The sequence below is a fragment of the Vigna unguiculata genome, chromosome 9, assembly GCF_004118075.2.
Source record: "Vigna unguiculata cultivar IT97K-499-35 chromosome 9, ASM411807v1, whole genome shotgun sequence".
NCBI classification, from domain to species: Eukaryota; Viridiplantae; Streptophyta; class Magnoliopsida; order Fabales; family Fabaceae; genus Vigna; species Vigna unguiculata.
Window position 1 is genome coordinate 23,516,504 of NC_040287.1, and position 14,862 is coordinate 23,531,365.

The 14,862-nt window shown below is 32.3% G+C and overlaps 1 protein-coding gene across 1 annotated transcript; it reads left to right on the forward strand.

Moving 5' to 3' along the window:
- Window positions 1-5,961: 5,961 nt before the first annotated feature.
- Window positions 5,962-11,734, forward strand: LOC114163095. The gene is made up of 7 exons (XM_028047177.1): window positions 5,962-6,265; window positions 6,990-7,407; window positions 7,502-7,658; window positions 8,842-8,886; window positions 9,303-9,471; window positions 9,571-9,938; window positions 11,103-11,734. Exons 1-7 carry the CDS (start codon window positions 6,134-6,136, stop codon window positions 11,422-11,424), a joined length of 1,611 nt encoding a protein of 536 aa, XP_027902978.1. The 5' UTR covers window positions 5,962-6,133; the 3' UTR covers window positions 11,425-11,734.
- The last annotated feature ends 3,128 nt before the right edge of the window (window positions 11,735-14,862 follow it).

A 14,862-nucleotide genomic window follows, 5' to 3' on the forward strand; every position in this document is an offset into this window, starting at 1 on the left:
TTATATAAATTTCACAAATAATAGTTAAGAGGATAAATTGTAAAAACAAGCCGGACACAAAAAATGTGTATCTCTTCATATATTTAGTTGTATTATTATTATTATTATTATTATTGTTGTTGTTGTTGTTGTTGTTGTTGTTATTATCACTACGGGATATTGTAAAGCCCACTTTTCATTATGCTCCTTTTTCTTTAAGGGCTGCCCCATCTTGTGGGCTTAAGGGCAGGCCCAAAGAGGAAGGGTCAGACCTAATATGTCCCAACCCTAATCCTGTGCTCTTTTTCGTAAAACAGAAACCTTTGTGCCTCCTTGAGCAGCTGCACTCTCTGCTAGGGTTTGCCTCCTTACCGCTTTCAAGTTTGCTCAAGCTGTTCCTACTCCACGTAAGTCATCCTACATCTCGTGCCACCCATTTCTTGGTATCTTTTCGTGTTTACCCAACTAAGCCTCTGTGATGAGCTTACCTTATGTTATGTTCCGTGGTTTTTCCAACTCCTAAGTGTACTCCTCGTTCTGTTGCGTCCGTGTCTACCATCAAGGTCTTGCTCTAGCTTATTCCAGGTATGGGAAGCTAGAACCTCTTTGTTTAATGTGATTGCGAGTTGTTTTGCTGTATTTTTATGATCCTGGAACTGGTATGTTGCTGTGAATGCATGAAATAGTTGGTGTTGTCATTGGTATGTGAAAAAAATACGACTGTTGTAGGTACGGACAGTGGCGGCGACTGATAAACTCGCCCAAGCGAGCTTGTCTCGCCTAGGCGAGGTGAGCAGAGGCTCGCCCAGGACTTCTCGTGCAAATGGTCGCCCAGGCGACCCGCTCAGTTTTGAGCAAGCGAGCGTCTCGCCTAAGCAAGAACGTTCAGAGGCCACTGTCCCAGATTCTCGAACCCTCGCCTAGGCGAAGGGAGCTCGCCTGAGTGAGAGTCTCTCACCTGGGTGAGGCTCTTCAGCCTGAGCGAGGAGCTGGGCGAGAATGCGTTTCAGCTTGGTGTTCTTCTTGTCCTTTGATGGTTGATCTGTATTTTTATTGTACTATTATATGATGGCATGGGGGAAATGAGTATGCATGAGGGGGGGGTGTATGGGTTATGAACAATGAGTTTTGAGTAATGCTTGAAATGTGATGAACATGAGATGGTTGGTATCAAAATGGCACGGTATCGGTATGAGGTGAAATGCTATATTTATGATTAAGGATGGATGAGCTGGAATGGTATTCGACATGAAATGTGAATGAGGAATTTGGTTATGAAGACTGGCATGAGAGTCCTATGCATGAAAATGATTAATTTATTGATTGATATGCTTGGTCCGTGTTAGTGCGTAAATCCTTGAGATCTCTAGGTGGAGTCTTAGGGTCGCGCTTCAGTGGTCGGGACGTAATTCCATGGCCCCTATTAGTGGGTGTCCATGGTGGTGCCCCATCTGTATAACTAGGTAAGGATTCAAGGTAAGGTTGTATCCTGACACTCGAAGGAGTCAGATAGTCTCACCTAGAGCGGACTGACTCCTGTGGTGAGAGTAGTAGGAAGCCTGAAATTCATTAAAGGCTAACCTTGTGGTGAGGGAAATTGATTCATTGTAACACTTGTAACACATAGCTCGGGAGTGAGCAGAGGTATCCACCACAAGTGCAAGCATCCGCTGAATCCGACCAGGTTATACGTATCCGAATGAGTTGAGTCGTGTCGTAGTGTATTGTCTGAAAGGTCATAACATGCTTGGTTGAGATGTATATATGAGATTGTGAAAATATATCTGATTGTGTGGATGAAATCTTTTGTGCTCTAGCTTACCCTACTTTTATTGTTGTATGTTCTGCTGTGTGGTACTCTCTTTTGCGATGCTTGTTGATGTGAGCAGATGCAAGGAACATCCGTGGACAACAGGGAGGTGATGGTTCCTCTGCATAGTTCTCGTGGACTGGACTTTAATTTCTTAATGGGCTTTATTTAGGGTTATGGCCCATGTATCTTTTTATGCTTTACTACTCTACTCTACTCTTATTTGTTAGACCTTTCAATTGTTTTTCTTTTGGCATCGTGGTGTGCCTAGCTTCGTAGGGGTTGGGTTAAGGACCCCAGGACTGCGCTGTCGTACTATCTGTATGTGGCATTTCTTTTAATTACGTTTATTAATTAAATGAGACGTTACAAATATTATTATAATGGTATTATTAGTATTATTATTATTACTAGCATAAATACAGGCGTTATCGCGTCTATATGTATGATTGTTTAAATATGCATGATATTATATTAGTAGGTGATAATATTGTAACGTTATTAAGTTAATCTATATCAGAACAGAAGAAAAAATAACCATTTGATAGATAAAGAAGAAAAGAAGAAACAAAGATAACTGATTAAAAATAAAGTGAAATATATCAGAACAGAAGAAAGAATAACCATTTGATAAATAAAAAAGAAAAGAAGAAACAAAGATAGCCGATTTTATAAAAGGTTTGTAAAAATAACGGTTAATTTTTAAAAATTTAATAAATTATTATATTTAAAGGGTAAAATTGGTATTTCAAAATGTGGACACAAAAAGGGGAATCCCTTTATATATTGTTATAGATAAAAGTAAAGTGAAATATATCAAAACAGGAAAAAGAACAACAATTTGATAAATAAAGAAGAAAAGAAGAAACAAAGATAACCGATTAAAAATAAAGTGAAATATATCAGAACAGAAGAAAGAATAACCATTTGATAAATAAAAAAGAAAAGAAGAAACAAAGATAGCCTATTTTATAAAAAGTTTGTAAAAATAACGGTTAATTTTTAAAAAATTAAAAAGTTATTATATTTAAAGGGTAAAATTGGTATTTCAAAATGTGGATACAAAAAGAGGAATCCTCTTTATATATTGTTATAGATTATTATTAAGGTAGTTAGACACACATATTAATTTTATTTATTACGAGATCATTTGTTGTTGATGTATATCTTTATATATAATTATAAATTATTATTATCATTAACATTAGCCATAATATTAACATTGACATTAATATTTATAGCATAAACATGATTATTATTATTATCATTAGTATATTATTATTGATATCATTATTATTTTTTTTATTATTATTACTATTAATAGTGGTTTTAATTATAACCAATATTATTATACTAAATATTTTTGCTAAATACATTTTTAATCTTTAAAAGTTTTACAATTTATAGTTTATATTAATATTAATAGTAGTATTTTTAATGGTTAAATAAATATAATAACAATTATTTTATTATTCTAAAGAGATTTGAAATAGAAATAAAAAAAATAAAAAAACACTGTGGATACACATACGGGTCATAGACTAATATAATTATTTCATAAAATCAATTAATTGTACCATATTGTAATATCAATTTTTTTATTATATTTAAAATAGAATTTACAAGTTCATTATTTTAATAATAACATTTACAATAATATAACATAATTTTCATGATATTTTTTATTTTATTTTTATATTATTATTATTATTATTATTATTATTATTATTATTATTATTATTATTATTATTATTATTATTATCATCATCATCATCTCTAACTATAATTATAATAATTATTATTATTATAACTATAATTATTATTATCAACTATAATATAATTATTATGATCATTATTACTATTCACTATATGTAGTAGTATCATTATTATTAACTATAATTATTTCTATTTTATATTATTATTATTATTATTATTATTAATAAGAACTTTAATTATTATAATAATAATTATTATTGTTTTTATTATTATGGTTAAATACACATTTTACTTTTACTTACTATATAGGAATTATGTTTCAATTACTTGTTCTTTTTATTTGTTTTGTTGTTCATTTATCTTTACATTTGAACAATTATTTCAATTCAAAAAAAATAGTTACTAAAATTAGTAAAATAATAAAACTAAAAAAATATTTTTAATTATAAATAATTATTCAAAATTAAAATATAATAATTAAGAAGATAAAATTGAAAAAATAAAAAAGAACACCAAAGATGTTTATCTCTTTATATATGTGTTATTATTATTATTATCACTATGCGATATTATGTTATTGTTATTATTATTATTATTATTATTATTAATTATTATTATTATTGTTATTATTATTATTATTATTATTATATTTAGACACATACCTTATATTTATTTTGCTACGAGATCATATCTCAATTACTTGTCCTTCTTACTTGTTTTGTTAATTATTTTATCTCTATATCTGTGTAATTATTTGAATTAACAAAATAGTTACTAAAATTAATAGAATGATAAAACTGACAAATAATTTTTTATTATGAATAATTATTTAAATTTAACAAATTATAATTAAGAGGATAAAATTGTAAAAAAAAAGAGGACATAGAAAATGTGTATCTCTTTATATATGTAGTTATTGTATTATTATTATTTTTATCACTATGGGATATTATTATAATGATATTATTATTATAGTTAGACATACATCTTAATTTAATTTACTACGGGATCGTATTTCAATTACTTGTCCCTCTTTTATCTGTTTTGTTGTTGATGTATATCTTTATATATAATTATAAATTATTATCATTAATATTAGCCTTAATATTAGCATTGACATTAATATTTATAGCATAAATATTTTTAATATTATTATTACTATTCATAGAGGCATGGGCGGATCTTAGTATAGGTTTAGGGGGGCTAAATGTTATTTTTAATATTATTATCTGAAACTTTAATATAGTTTGGTCTCTAAATGTTAGAAATAAATGGATATAGTTCTTTTAACTCAATTACGTTAAACTTCTTTTAAATTATACATTTGAGTTGTTTATACTGTCTCATAGGTTCCAATATTTGATGAAAAATACGTCTGACACATAAAAAAAATTAACGTAATTGGGTAAAAGGATTATATCCATTCATTTTTAAAGTTTGAAGACTAAAATGTATCAAAATTTTAGACAGTAACGAATTTTAATTTTGCGTCAAAGTTCATAGACTAAAAACATATTTAACATTTTATCTTGGCACCCCCTAAATTTGGTCTGAAGATCCGCCACTGCATAGGAGTGTTATTATTATAAGTATTTTTTTTTACTATAAAAAACGTTGTTACTAAATACTTTTTCTAAATAGATTTTTAATCTTTTAAAATTTTTATAATTTATATTAATATTATTATTAGTATTTTTAATGGTTAAATAAATATAAAAACAATTATATTATTATTCTAAAAAAAATCAAATAAAAAAATGCATACACGCGCTGGTCACATGCTATTATAATTATTTTGTAAAATCAATTAAATGCACTCTATTTTGATATCAATTCTATTTATTATATTTAAAACTAAAATTATTATTGCATCAGTTAGATTTACTACTTCATTATTTTAATAACAACATCTACAACAATATAACCTAATTTTCATGATATTTCATTATATAATATTTTCACTACTTTATTATTTTAATATACAAAATATAAAAAGTACGGTGCGTACACACAAATCAGTCTACTAGTTAATTTTTAAAATAGTTGTTAAATATACAATTAAAAAAATAAAATATATACATAAAAAAAAGTTATTAACATATCTATTAAAGTGAAACAAAATTGTTAGAATAACAGTTAAATATAAACTATTTATAAAAAAATAATTTTTAATATAATAATTAAAAATAAAACTAAAATAACAAAATGTGAACACAAATATTATCTCATTGTTATAGATAATATAGTTGTAAATATAATAATTATATATATATATATATATATATATATATATATATATATATATATTCAATTTTATACTTGAAATAATTTTGTTTTTAAATTTAAATAACAACTCATAATAAAAATATTCCTTCCATAATAAAATTATCAAAATTCTTACTATATAGTTACGTTTTATGAAAATTATTTTATAGTTGAATAATAAATCTTTTGTTATGATGGGAAAACCTCAAACGTTCCTAAAGTCTAAAATGAAACTAACCGAGTGGCAGAGGTAGCGAAGAGAGAGAACACCAAACACAAACAGAGAGAACACCAAACACAAACACAATCGGTGGTAGTTTTCTCCGATTCTTAACACATCCGAAAGTATTAGGTGATGTCGGAATGGAACCAAACGACGAGAACGCAGGCAGCACCAGCAGAGAGGAGCAAGAAGAGGCATTGGTGGCTTTGATCGAACACCGAACCCGCGAAGTCAAAAACCTCCGTCTCCGTTTCGCTTATTACAAAACCCAGGTTTCCCCCTTAACCCTCCGATTTCCATTGTCGTTTTGCTCTTAGCTTTCGTCGTTTTGCCACTTCCTGCATGCTCCTACTTCTCTTTCAATCTTATGCATCCTTCCACATTTTTAGGTTTATTATGTGTACTTTAACTACCAACTCTTCTGATCACAAAACAGCGTCTTCGCTCTGTTCTTTCGTTCCACTTTGACTACTTTTGTTCCTTCTGTAACTGCAATTTAAAACCTTTGTGCCCAGTGCTAGTATTGTTTATCTCGTGAGAGGTGAACCTTTTAAATTTGATTTTAGTAACTACTTTGGTGTGCGGTCGTTGTTGTTCTGTAGTGAATTAATTTCCTAATTTTCATTCACATTTATCATCGAAGCAACTGGCTTTTGCTTTGGGAGAAGTTCAGTTGTGTGTGCAATCTTTGTTACTTATTCAAGTTTCTCAATGTGATTGCATTGCGTTTTTTTTTATCAATTTGTTTTGGAGATTGTATTTTGGTTCTATTTTTCGGTGTAATCTGACCGGAACCCTAGTTATGAACCTTGGGGAATTTCATTATTCATAGAATGGTTCCTCCAAGCTTAATGTTGTGTCTGGTCCCTAGTTGTTGGTGTTCTTTTATGACTTTGTTTTTGCTGTATTTGTCAAATATGTAACCTGTACCGAACTTTTTCTTAATCTTCGCATGGATAACTATAAGCTGATTTTATGTTTCGGAAACATGTGAAGCTTCACGATGCGGAGCAAAAGTTGCAAGATACTGAATCCAAATTGGCTCGTCTTCGAGGTCACACTAAAGCAGTGTCATCCCGAAATACCGTCGATGATGAAATTAAAACTGTGAAGACAGAGCGCAGATCAAATAGTCCCATTGATAGAAATGAAGGCTCTATCAGAAACCGACATCAATCTAAACCAGAACTTCTTATTCCTTCAGTGAATCCAAAAATTTCACAACCTGTATTGTTGCCTAAGCCTTCTTCAAAAGCTTCAGTAAGTTCCAATTCTGAGGCCACTCCTGGAATCCATAATTCTCCAATCACAGGTGATAGCTCTAGGGGAAAATCTGACAAGTCCCATAGTCATAGACTTTCTTCTGAGCAGCAAAAAACTGAAATCAAGGACAAAGGAACAAAAAGGAAATTTGGTAAGTTATTCATTTCTAGGATAGCGTGTAGATTTTCATTTCTAGATTGCTTTTGCTCGTAATTAAGCTTCATAAGATTTTTATGCTTTTTCAGAACAAAAAGAACACAAGGAATTGATTCCTTTAATATGCAAGAGTTCTTCACCAAGCTTAGTACGCTCTCAAACAAGCAACCACATCTCAAGTCAACACAAGAGGAAATTGCGGAGTATTGCTTTGTGCCCTGTGAATGATCAGCTTTTTGTGACCAGGTACTAGAATAATTCCATTTTATTGAAAAAAAAAAAACTTTCTTTTTGCATTGTTTCACGTATCAGTATCATTTTTCTTTTCTCAGTTTTTGGCCACAGTAGGCATGGGGTCAAACCTTATCAACTTGTACCCTAAATTTTTAAATTGCAATATGATGGATCCCTAACTAGGCTTTTAATGTTAGGGAGTGGGTCAGCTTAAAATGTGTATAAATTTACTCTTGAAGTGAGGATGAGAGATTTTAATGGTCTTCCAAAATATGAGATTCAAGTTCGTGTCCCTCTGGCCTTTAACATTTATATTAAAAAATGATAGGGCATTTCCATCAGATTGGATTCGGCAACGGACACCCCTACAGGAAAGATTAGTTTATTAATGATCGTAATAAATTATTTTGTAAAATGCAAGGTATAAATAGTTCGCAGTAGTGGTGCAGTAGCAGTTCACCAAAATCTCTATCTTTATCTATCATGTGATATCAAAGTAGGTTCAATCTTGCTATGTTGGTTTTCTCTTATAATAAAATTTCTGGTTCTGTGTGCTGTCGTACTCTATGTCGTGCCTTATGGTACTGAATAATCTTTTTCTATTTTTTAGTCCCAACCATTGTTTTCATGAATGCATGTTTTTTGTGTAACATTCTAAAATGTGAGTTTTATCTTGTGGGGAGTGTTGGAAATGGGTCTTGACTAGTATTTAAAGTCTAGGAGGTTACATGGCTGTTCTGATTCATCAGTTCTGTATTTACTGCTGTTGGAAACTGTTTCTATTACTACTTCTAGGGTATTAATATTTAGGATAACTGGAGAGGCAGATTTATGTATAACTTATCCGAGGGTTTCTATTTGCTGTTCTTGAATGCAAGTCATTCTGAATGGTTATAAATAGAGAGCTGCTGAGTGCTTCGAACTGTAGCAAATCACCAAATTCTCTATCTTCCACAGTTTTTTTGGTTATCCCACTATAGCAGTCTTGGAACCAGCAAGATTTAAAGCTGCTGGTAAGGGCTATGTACTTTTTCTGACATGATCTTTAGTGGTTCAAGACAAGAACAGACTGTGTAACTTTGATTCAGTTTTTGTTGACTTCAGCTTGAATTTCTCTTTTATGTAAGATATGTTCCTGGTACATTGATATATTCCTTCTAGCCTGACACATGTTACCTATTGGGAATTAATGCAGTGCTCTGGATGGAATGGTCAACTTCTGGCAAATTCAGGCTAAGGGGTATGCCCTTATTTATCTTTCTATTGGTACTTTTGGGAGTTTTTATTCTTTTATTTTGTGATGTGATGATGTTGATTATTTACAGACTTAAATCAAACGTATATTCTAAAGGTGGAGTTTTCCTAATACTTATGTTTTTTAAACCAAATCTATGATCCCTATGGTGTCTCGTTCCATTTACTGCAGCCTATTACTGTATGAAGTATGTAGTAGAAAAATTATGACTTTGAACTGCAAAATATTTCTTAAATTTCATCATTCTCTTCTATTTAACTTTAAACTTGACCATTTGATGATTCTTTCTTCTACCATTGCAGTCTCTGCCTCAGTGTCTGTTATGTAACAGCAAAATGTTTTAATAACATAACCATGTTATCTAATTTAAGTTATCTTTCTCCCCATCTTTAATTTTGTAGAGCAGGAGCCTCTCGTCTTAGCACCACTGATTGTGCATCCCAAAAGCAGAGGAGGTGGCCAGAAGATTTAGTTTGGCACCCAGAAGGAAACAGCCTATTTGCAGTATACAGTGCTGATGGTGGCGACTCTCAAGTATCGATTACAAATCTGAATAAAGGACAACAAGGGGTAAGGCTTTTAACACAAATATCCTGGCATAAAAGTAAAAATGTGTTTGGGTATTATTTCTATTGCTATTGATACATGCCAAACTTCTGTAACTGGCAGGGAGAACGCGTAAAGTTCTTAGAGGACAAGCCTCATGTTAAGGGAATTATCAATGGCATTGTTTTTATGCCATGGGAAAATATATGTTTTGTAACTGGTGGAAGTGATCATGCTGTTGTACTTTGGAGTGAGCAGGAGGGTGAAAAGTGGAAACCAAAGGCATTGCACAGGAATCTTCACTCATCTGCTGTAATGGGAGTTGCCGGTATGCAGCACAAGCAGATGGTGTTATCTGTTGGTGCAGATAGGAGGATATTTGGGTATGATGTTCATGTAGGAAGAGCGGATTTCAAGCATCAGGTTGATAGCAAATGCATGAGTGTGCTGCCCAATCCGTGCGACTACAATTTATTCATGGTTCAAACAGGGTAAATTACTGCTTTTTTGAAGTCCGATTTGTTGACTCTTTTCTTTGGTTTCCACCTGAAGCTTATCTGTGTTATGCAGAGTTTATAACATCCCTGAAATTTCAATTTTTTTGTCTGTCTTGAGTCCTAAGTTTGGTTTTAGGGAAAAATATGTTAATTTGAAAACAGTGATATAAGGATATGCTCTGAAAGTCTGGACATCGGATGAATTTACTTGCATTATTACTTTGTTTGCTAAGTTCAAGAAAACCACTCATTGATTATGTTGTGAATGCGCACTTTACAAAAATAAGATCCAGAAGAATCGAGGTTTGGTTCCCCCAACCTGAAACTCCCACACCACAGAATGTGGTGCACAACCACCATTCTATGATATTGTGCCTTTTTACATCTTTAGTCAATGAAATCTTTATTAAAGACAGATATATTGTTACATCATAATGATGAAGAAGGTTTTTGTCGTTAGTAATGCTCATCCTTCGCATGTGTACTTGGTTCTTTCATTAAATATGCTTGAAATATTAGGATGGAGTCTTTTTTGCACCAACGTATAGGCCTGCCTTCTGCTTTGTGAAAAAGTATAATAGATTAGGATGAATTAGCTCATAATTTAGCTGATGCGTTATCATAAATGGAAAAGTAAAGGGGGCATATGAGGGAATTCACAAGGGAGCAAAGGAACGTGATGATGGCATTGAACAGATGGTAGCAGCTGCCAAAAGGAGAGGGAATGAGCAAATCAAAATTAACTAACTAACGATTTAGAGATTTTGTCATCAGTAGGTCCTCGTATATATCTTTTATGTTAAGGAGAGAGAGGATAGGGATGGATTGAATTATTCTCTTCTCTGAAAGATCCTCTCTGCACTTGTCCATGGCTAGTCTCTGTTTCTTCTTCTGGTTTTTCTTGGACCAGTAACAATAATACAGTATACACACGTTGCTTTTGCTTTTACTGTTCCATTTTATGTGCTCGTAATGCATCTCTCAGGTTTTTTATCTTCGGAATGATAACTCCAGTCAAGGTTTTTATATTTGTACTTTGAATTCATTGCAAGAATATGCCTGACAAGATGGAAACATGATAATACTCCATTTTAGACCAATTTTTTTTAATTTATTGTTGTTCCATTCTCTGAATTAACTATTTTTTATTTCTATTAGGACCCATGAGAGACAACTTCGGTTGTTTGATATTAGATTGAGGAATACAGAACTTCATGCTTTTGGATGGAAGCAAGAAAGCAGTGATTCTCAATCAGCTCTGATAAATCAGTCTTGGTCTCCTGATGGACTATATATAACATCTGGTTCTGCAGATCCTGTGATTCACATATTCGATATAAGGTATACTGCCCACAAGCCTTCCCAATCTATAAGAGCACATCAGAAACGAGTCTTCAGAGCCATGTGGCTTCAGTCCATTCCTCTTGTCATTTCCATATCATCCGATCTTAACATTGGACTGCACAAAGTTTACGCATGAAACCTCCTTTGAGTATGTAGTCCTATTTCATTTGGGATTTTTAGGTGATAAAGTTATTTTTTGTACGTGGAATTTTGTGGCAACTAGCAACGGTCAAAGGGAGGAATTTAACTTGAAAACACAAAATCAGGAAAATTTTGACTGGAGAAGGCCTTCTCAGAGGTGTATTTTACTTTTTTGTTTCTACGGTGAAATATACATTTCTTTTTTCCTTTGTTTATCAAAGCAGAAGAAATTATGAACAATTTTGTAGTTTATTATTTTACGAGGATAAAGTTCCGAGAGAAGTATTATTTGTGTTTTAAAAGTCCATTTTGTCTGGAATGAGAAAAGTTATTCCTGCACAATAGAAGTAGAATAGTTAGCTCCCTTAAATTTTATAGAAATAGTTCAATTTTTAATTGATCCTAATTAATTTTTCAATTTTACCTTTTTCAAAACTACTTTGCATTTTAATTCTTACTATTGATCTTTAAATGTTATCTTTATTATTGAGAAATTGTATGAACTTTAATTATGCTTAATTGATTCTTAGGACTTTGCTTTAAGTAATAGTTTGTCCCGAGAAGTTGGAACTAGATTACTAGTGGAGAAGAAATCTTAACTGATATTCGCATTGCTCATTGTTTCATCATGTCATTCTTAGGTCTTTGTTGTAATTCACTTTTTCAGAAGTGTATGCAAAATTAGATAACTTTGGAGGACTTTAAATAGTTTTCTTACAACGTGCATATATATATATATATATATATATATATATATATATATATATATATATATATATATATATATATATATATATATATATATATATATATATAATCTTTATTCAGTGAGATATATATCAAATCACTAACAATTGGATTAGAATATCCGTAGCTCCAAGTCGATTTGACCTGGATTAACTTAGTCTCGTTAGGGTTGACTAGTCTTGATGCAAGCCAAGAGTAGGACATCACTTTATCCTACTTGTACTTAATTAGTTTCAAATGAATATAATTCAATATTTAGATAGCCACAAAATTTACCTTAACATAGCAAGCACGACCATGCGATTTTATTGAAGATAGGTTCTGAATTCGAAATATCCAACCACACAGGTACTATCACTACCAAAAGAATGAAATTGAAAAGTTGGTGGATTGCATGCTTAAATAAGGTAAAATTTTACATAGTATATTCGTTAAGAAGAAAGATGAGGGATGACAATTTTATGTTGATCATTATGCTCTTAGGAAGATCACTTTACGAGATAAATTTCCTATTCGTATCATTAACGAGTTACTTGATGAATTGGGCGAAGTTGTGATTTCTCTGAGTTGGACTTATTATCATCTTATTAGGATGCAGGAAGAAGACATTCATAAAATGACTTTCATAGCTCATGAAGCACATTATGAGTTTTTCGTTTGTTAGTATTATACACTAAAATAACCCATTAGACAAGCTTTATAGTACATAGGTTTTGATGATAACAAAACCTATATCAAAACCTATAATAAAACAAGAGAGTTAAGTCAATAAGACAATGGTTTAGTTAAACTAAGAATGATTAAACAAGGACTGGATAAAGAATAAGTAAGCTAGATCAAATATTTCATTAGACTCTAATATATACCCATTAGACGACTCATAAAATGAAATTCTCTTCATTGTGATTATATATATATATATATATATATATATATATATATATATATATATATATATATATATATATATATATATATATATATATATATTGTTGTACAACTAATGTGTGTTCAATGAGTTTAAGCAAAGTATAACAACAACATAATTAGTAAAGAATAAATTATACTTGAAGACTAAGTTCAGTCAGAAGTGTTGATTAGATGAGTTGATGGTAGGACCAGATGACTAATGTCATTTGTAACATCCCGACCGGATATTACTAATTTAAATAAAATAAAGTAAAATAATATCAAATATGTCATTATTATTCAAAGTTCTTTCCCAAAATGCGGGAAAATTAAAACCTTACTAAAATGTATCAAAATTTAAAACCATAAAGTAAACTCCATGTTTACATAGTTCAAAAATGATCAACTAAATGTTTACAAAATAGTCAAATGTAGTCTATAAAACTTCCCAAGCTAACCCCTCTCCGGCTTTAAGTGTCACCAGCTCCACCTGAAACAATGTCTGCTCCCGTATAACGAATTACACGATCATCGCCAAACACACACAGAAAGGGTGAGCTCGCATAACAATATAAACATATAATTTAATACATAGAATTTCACCCCCAAATTAATTTATTTCAACCAATGCTTAACCAAGAAACCTTAGTGCCCTAAGGTTTCCAATCCACAATTTCATGACCATGGACCCAGGATATATATGCTTCCACGAACCTGCCCGCTCGTGGTCCTACCTCTACGAACCTCCCCGCTCGTAGTCCAACTTTACGGACCTCCCCGCCCGTAGTCCAACACACGTGATCCAACAGTTACGAACCTCCCCGCTCGTAGCAGCCCTCAAGTGTGAGCACGGAACATACGAACCTTCCCGCTCGTATCCTCACACGAGAGCATCATAATATGAACCTCCCCGCTCATATTATCACGTGTTCACTACTAGCCATGAACCTACCCGCTCATGACACAGTCAAGCACCTCCTGGTCCAAGTCCATATCGCAACACATTAAAACAAAATTAAGAAAAACACATTGTCCTATACTAGATACATGCTCAAACTGGTCTTAGGGATTCCAATGCTTCCATGAACCTGCCCGCTCGTGGTCCAACTCTACAAACCTCCCCGCTCGTAGTCCAACATGCGTGAACACCTACTATGAACCTCCCCGCTCATAGTAGCCTCAAGTGTGAGCACGGAACATACAAACCTCCCCGCTCGTATCCCCACATAAGAGTACAACAGATATAGACCTCCCCGCCCGCATCAATCACACATTTCAAATCTCCGTTACGAACCTCCCCGCTCGTAACTAATCCAGCATATCCCTAACCAAGCCCACAAACCCATCCATGCAAATTCATCTACAATGGACCCTTGCTCCTGCACTATCGCCTGGCGCTGCCAAAGCGCCACCAGGCAAAATGGAAGTGCAGACCGCTTGACGGTTCCCCAACACCGTCAGGCATCACGACACACAAAGCTTCCCTATTTCTGGTTATTGCTTAGCACTTCACTCTTCACCGTCAGGGGTTACACCAGTAATGTGACACTACTGGTTTTAGGTACTCTAATTAAGTTCCTAGTTTCAAACAATTCAATTCTCAAACATCCAGAACCTAAAATACGCATTCATAAACTTAAATTTACAACATCACAACTTATATGCATCATTCAATTATAAACACACATCTATCCCTTTCTAAATTCATATAAAACCATCAAAACAAAAGTGTTATACCCAACACACAATCATGGACAACCAAACAATATATAAACCA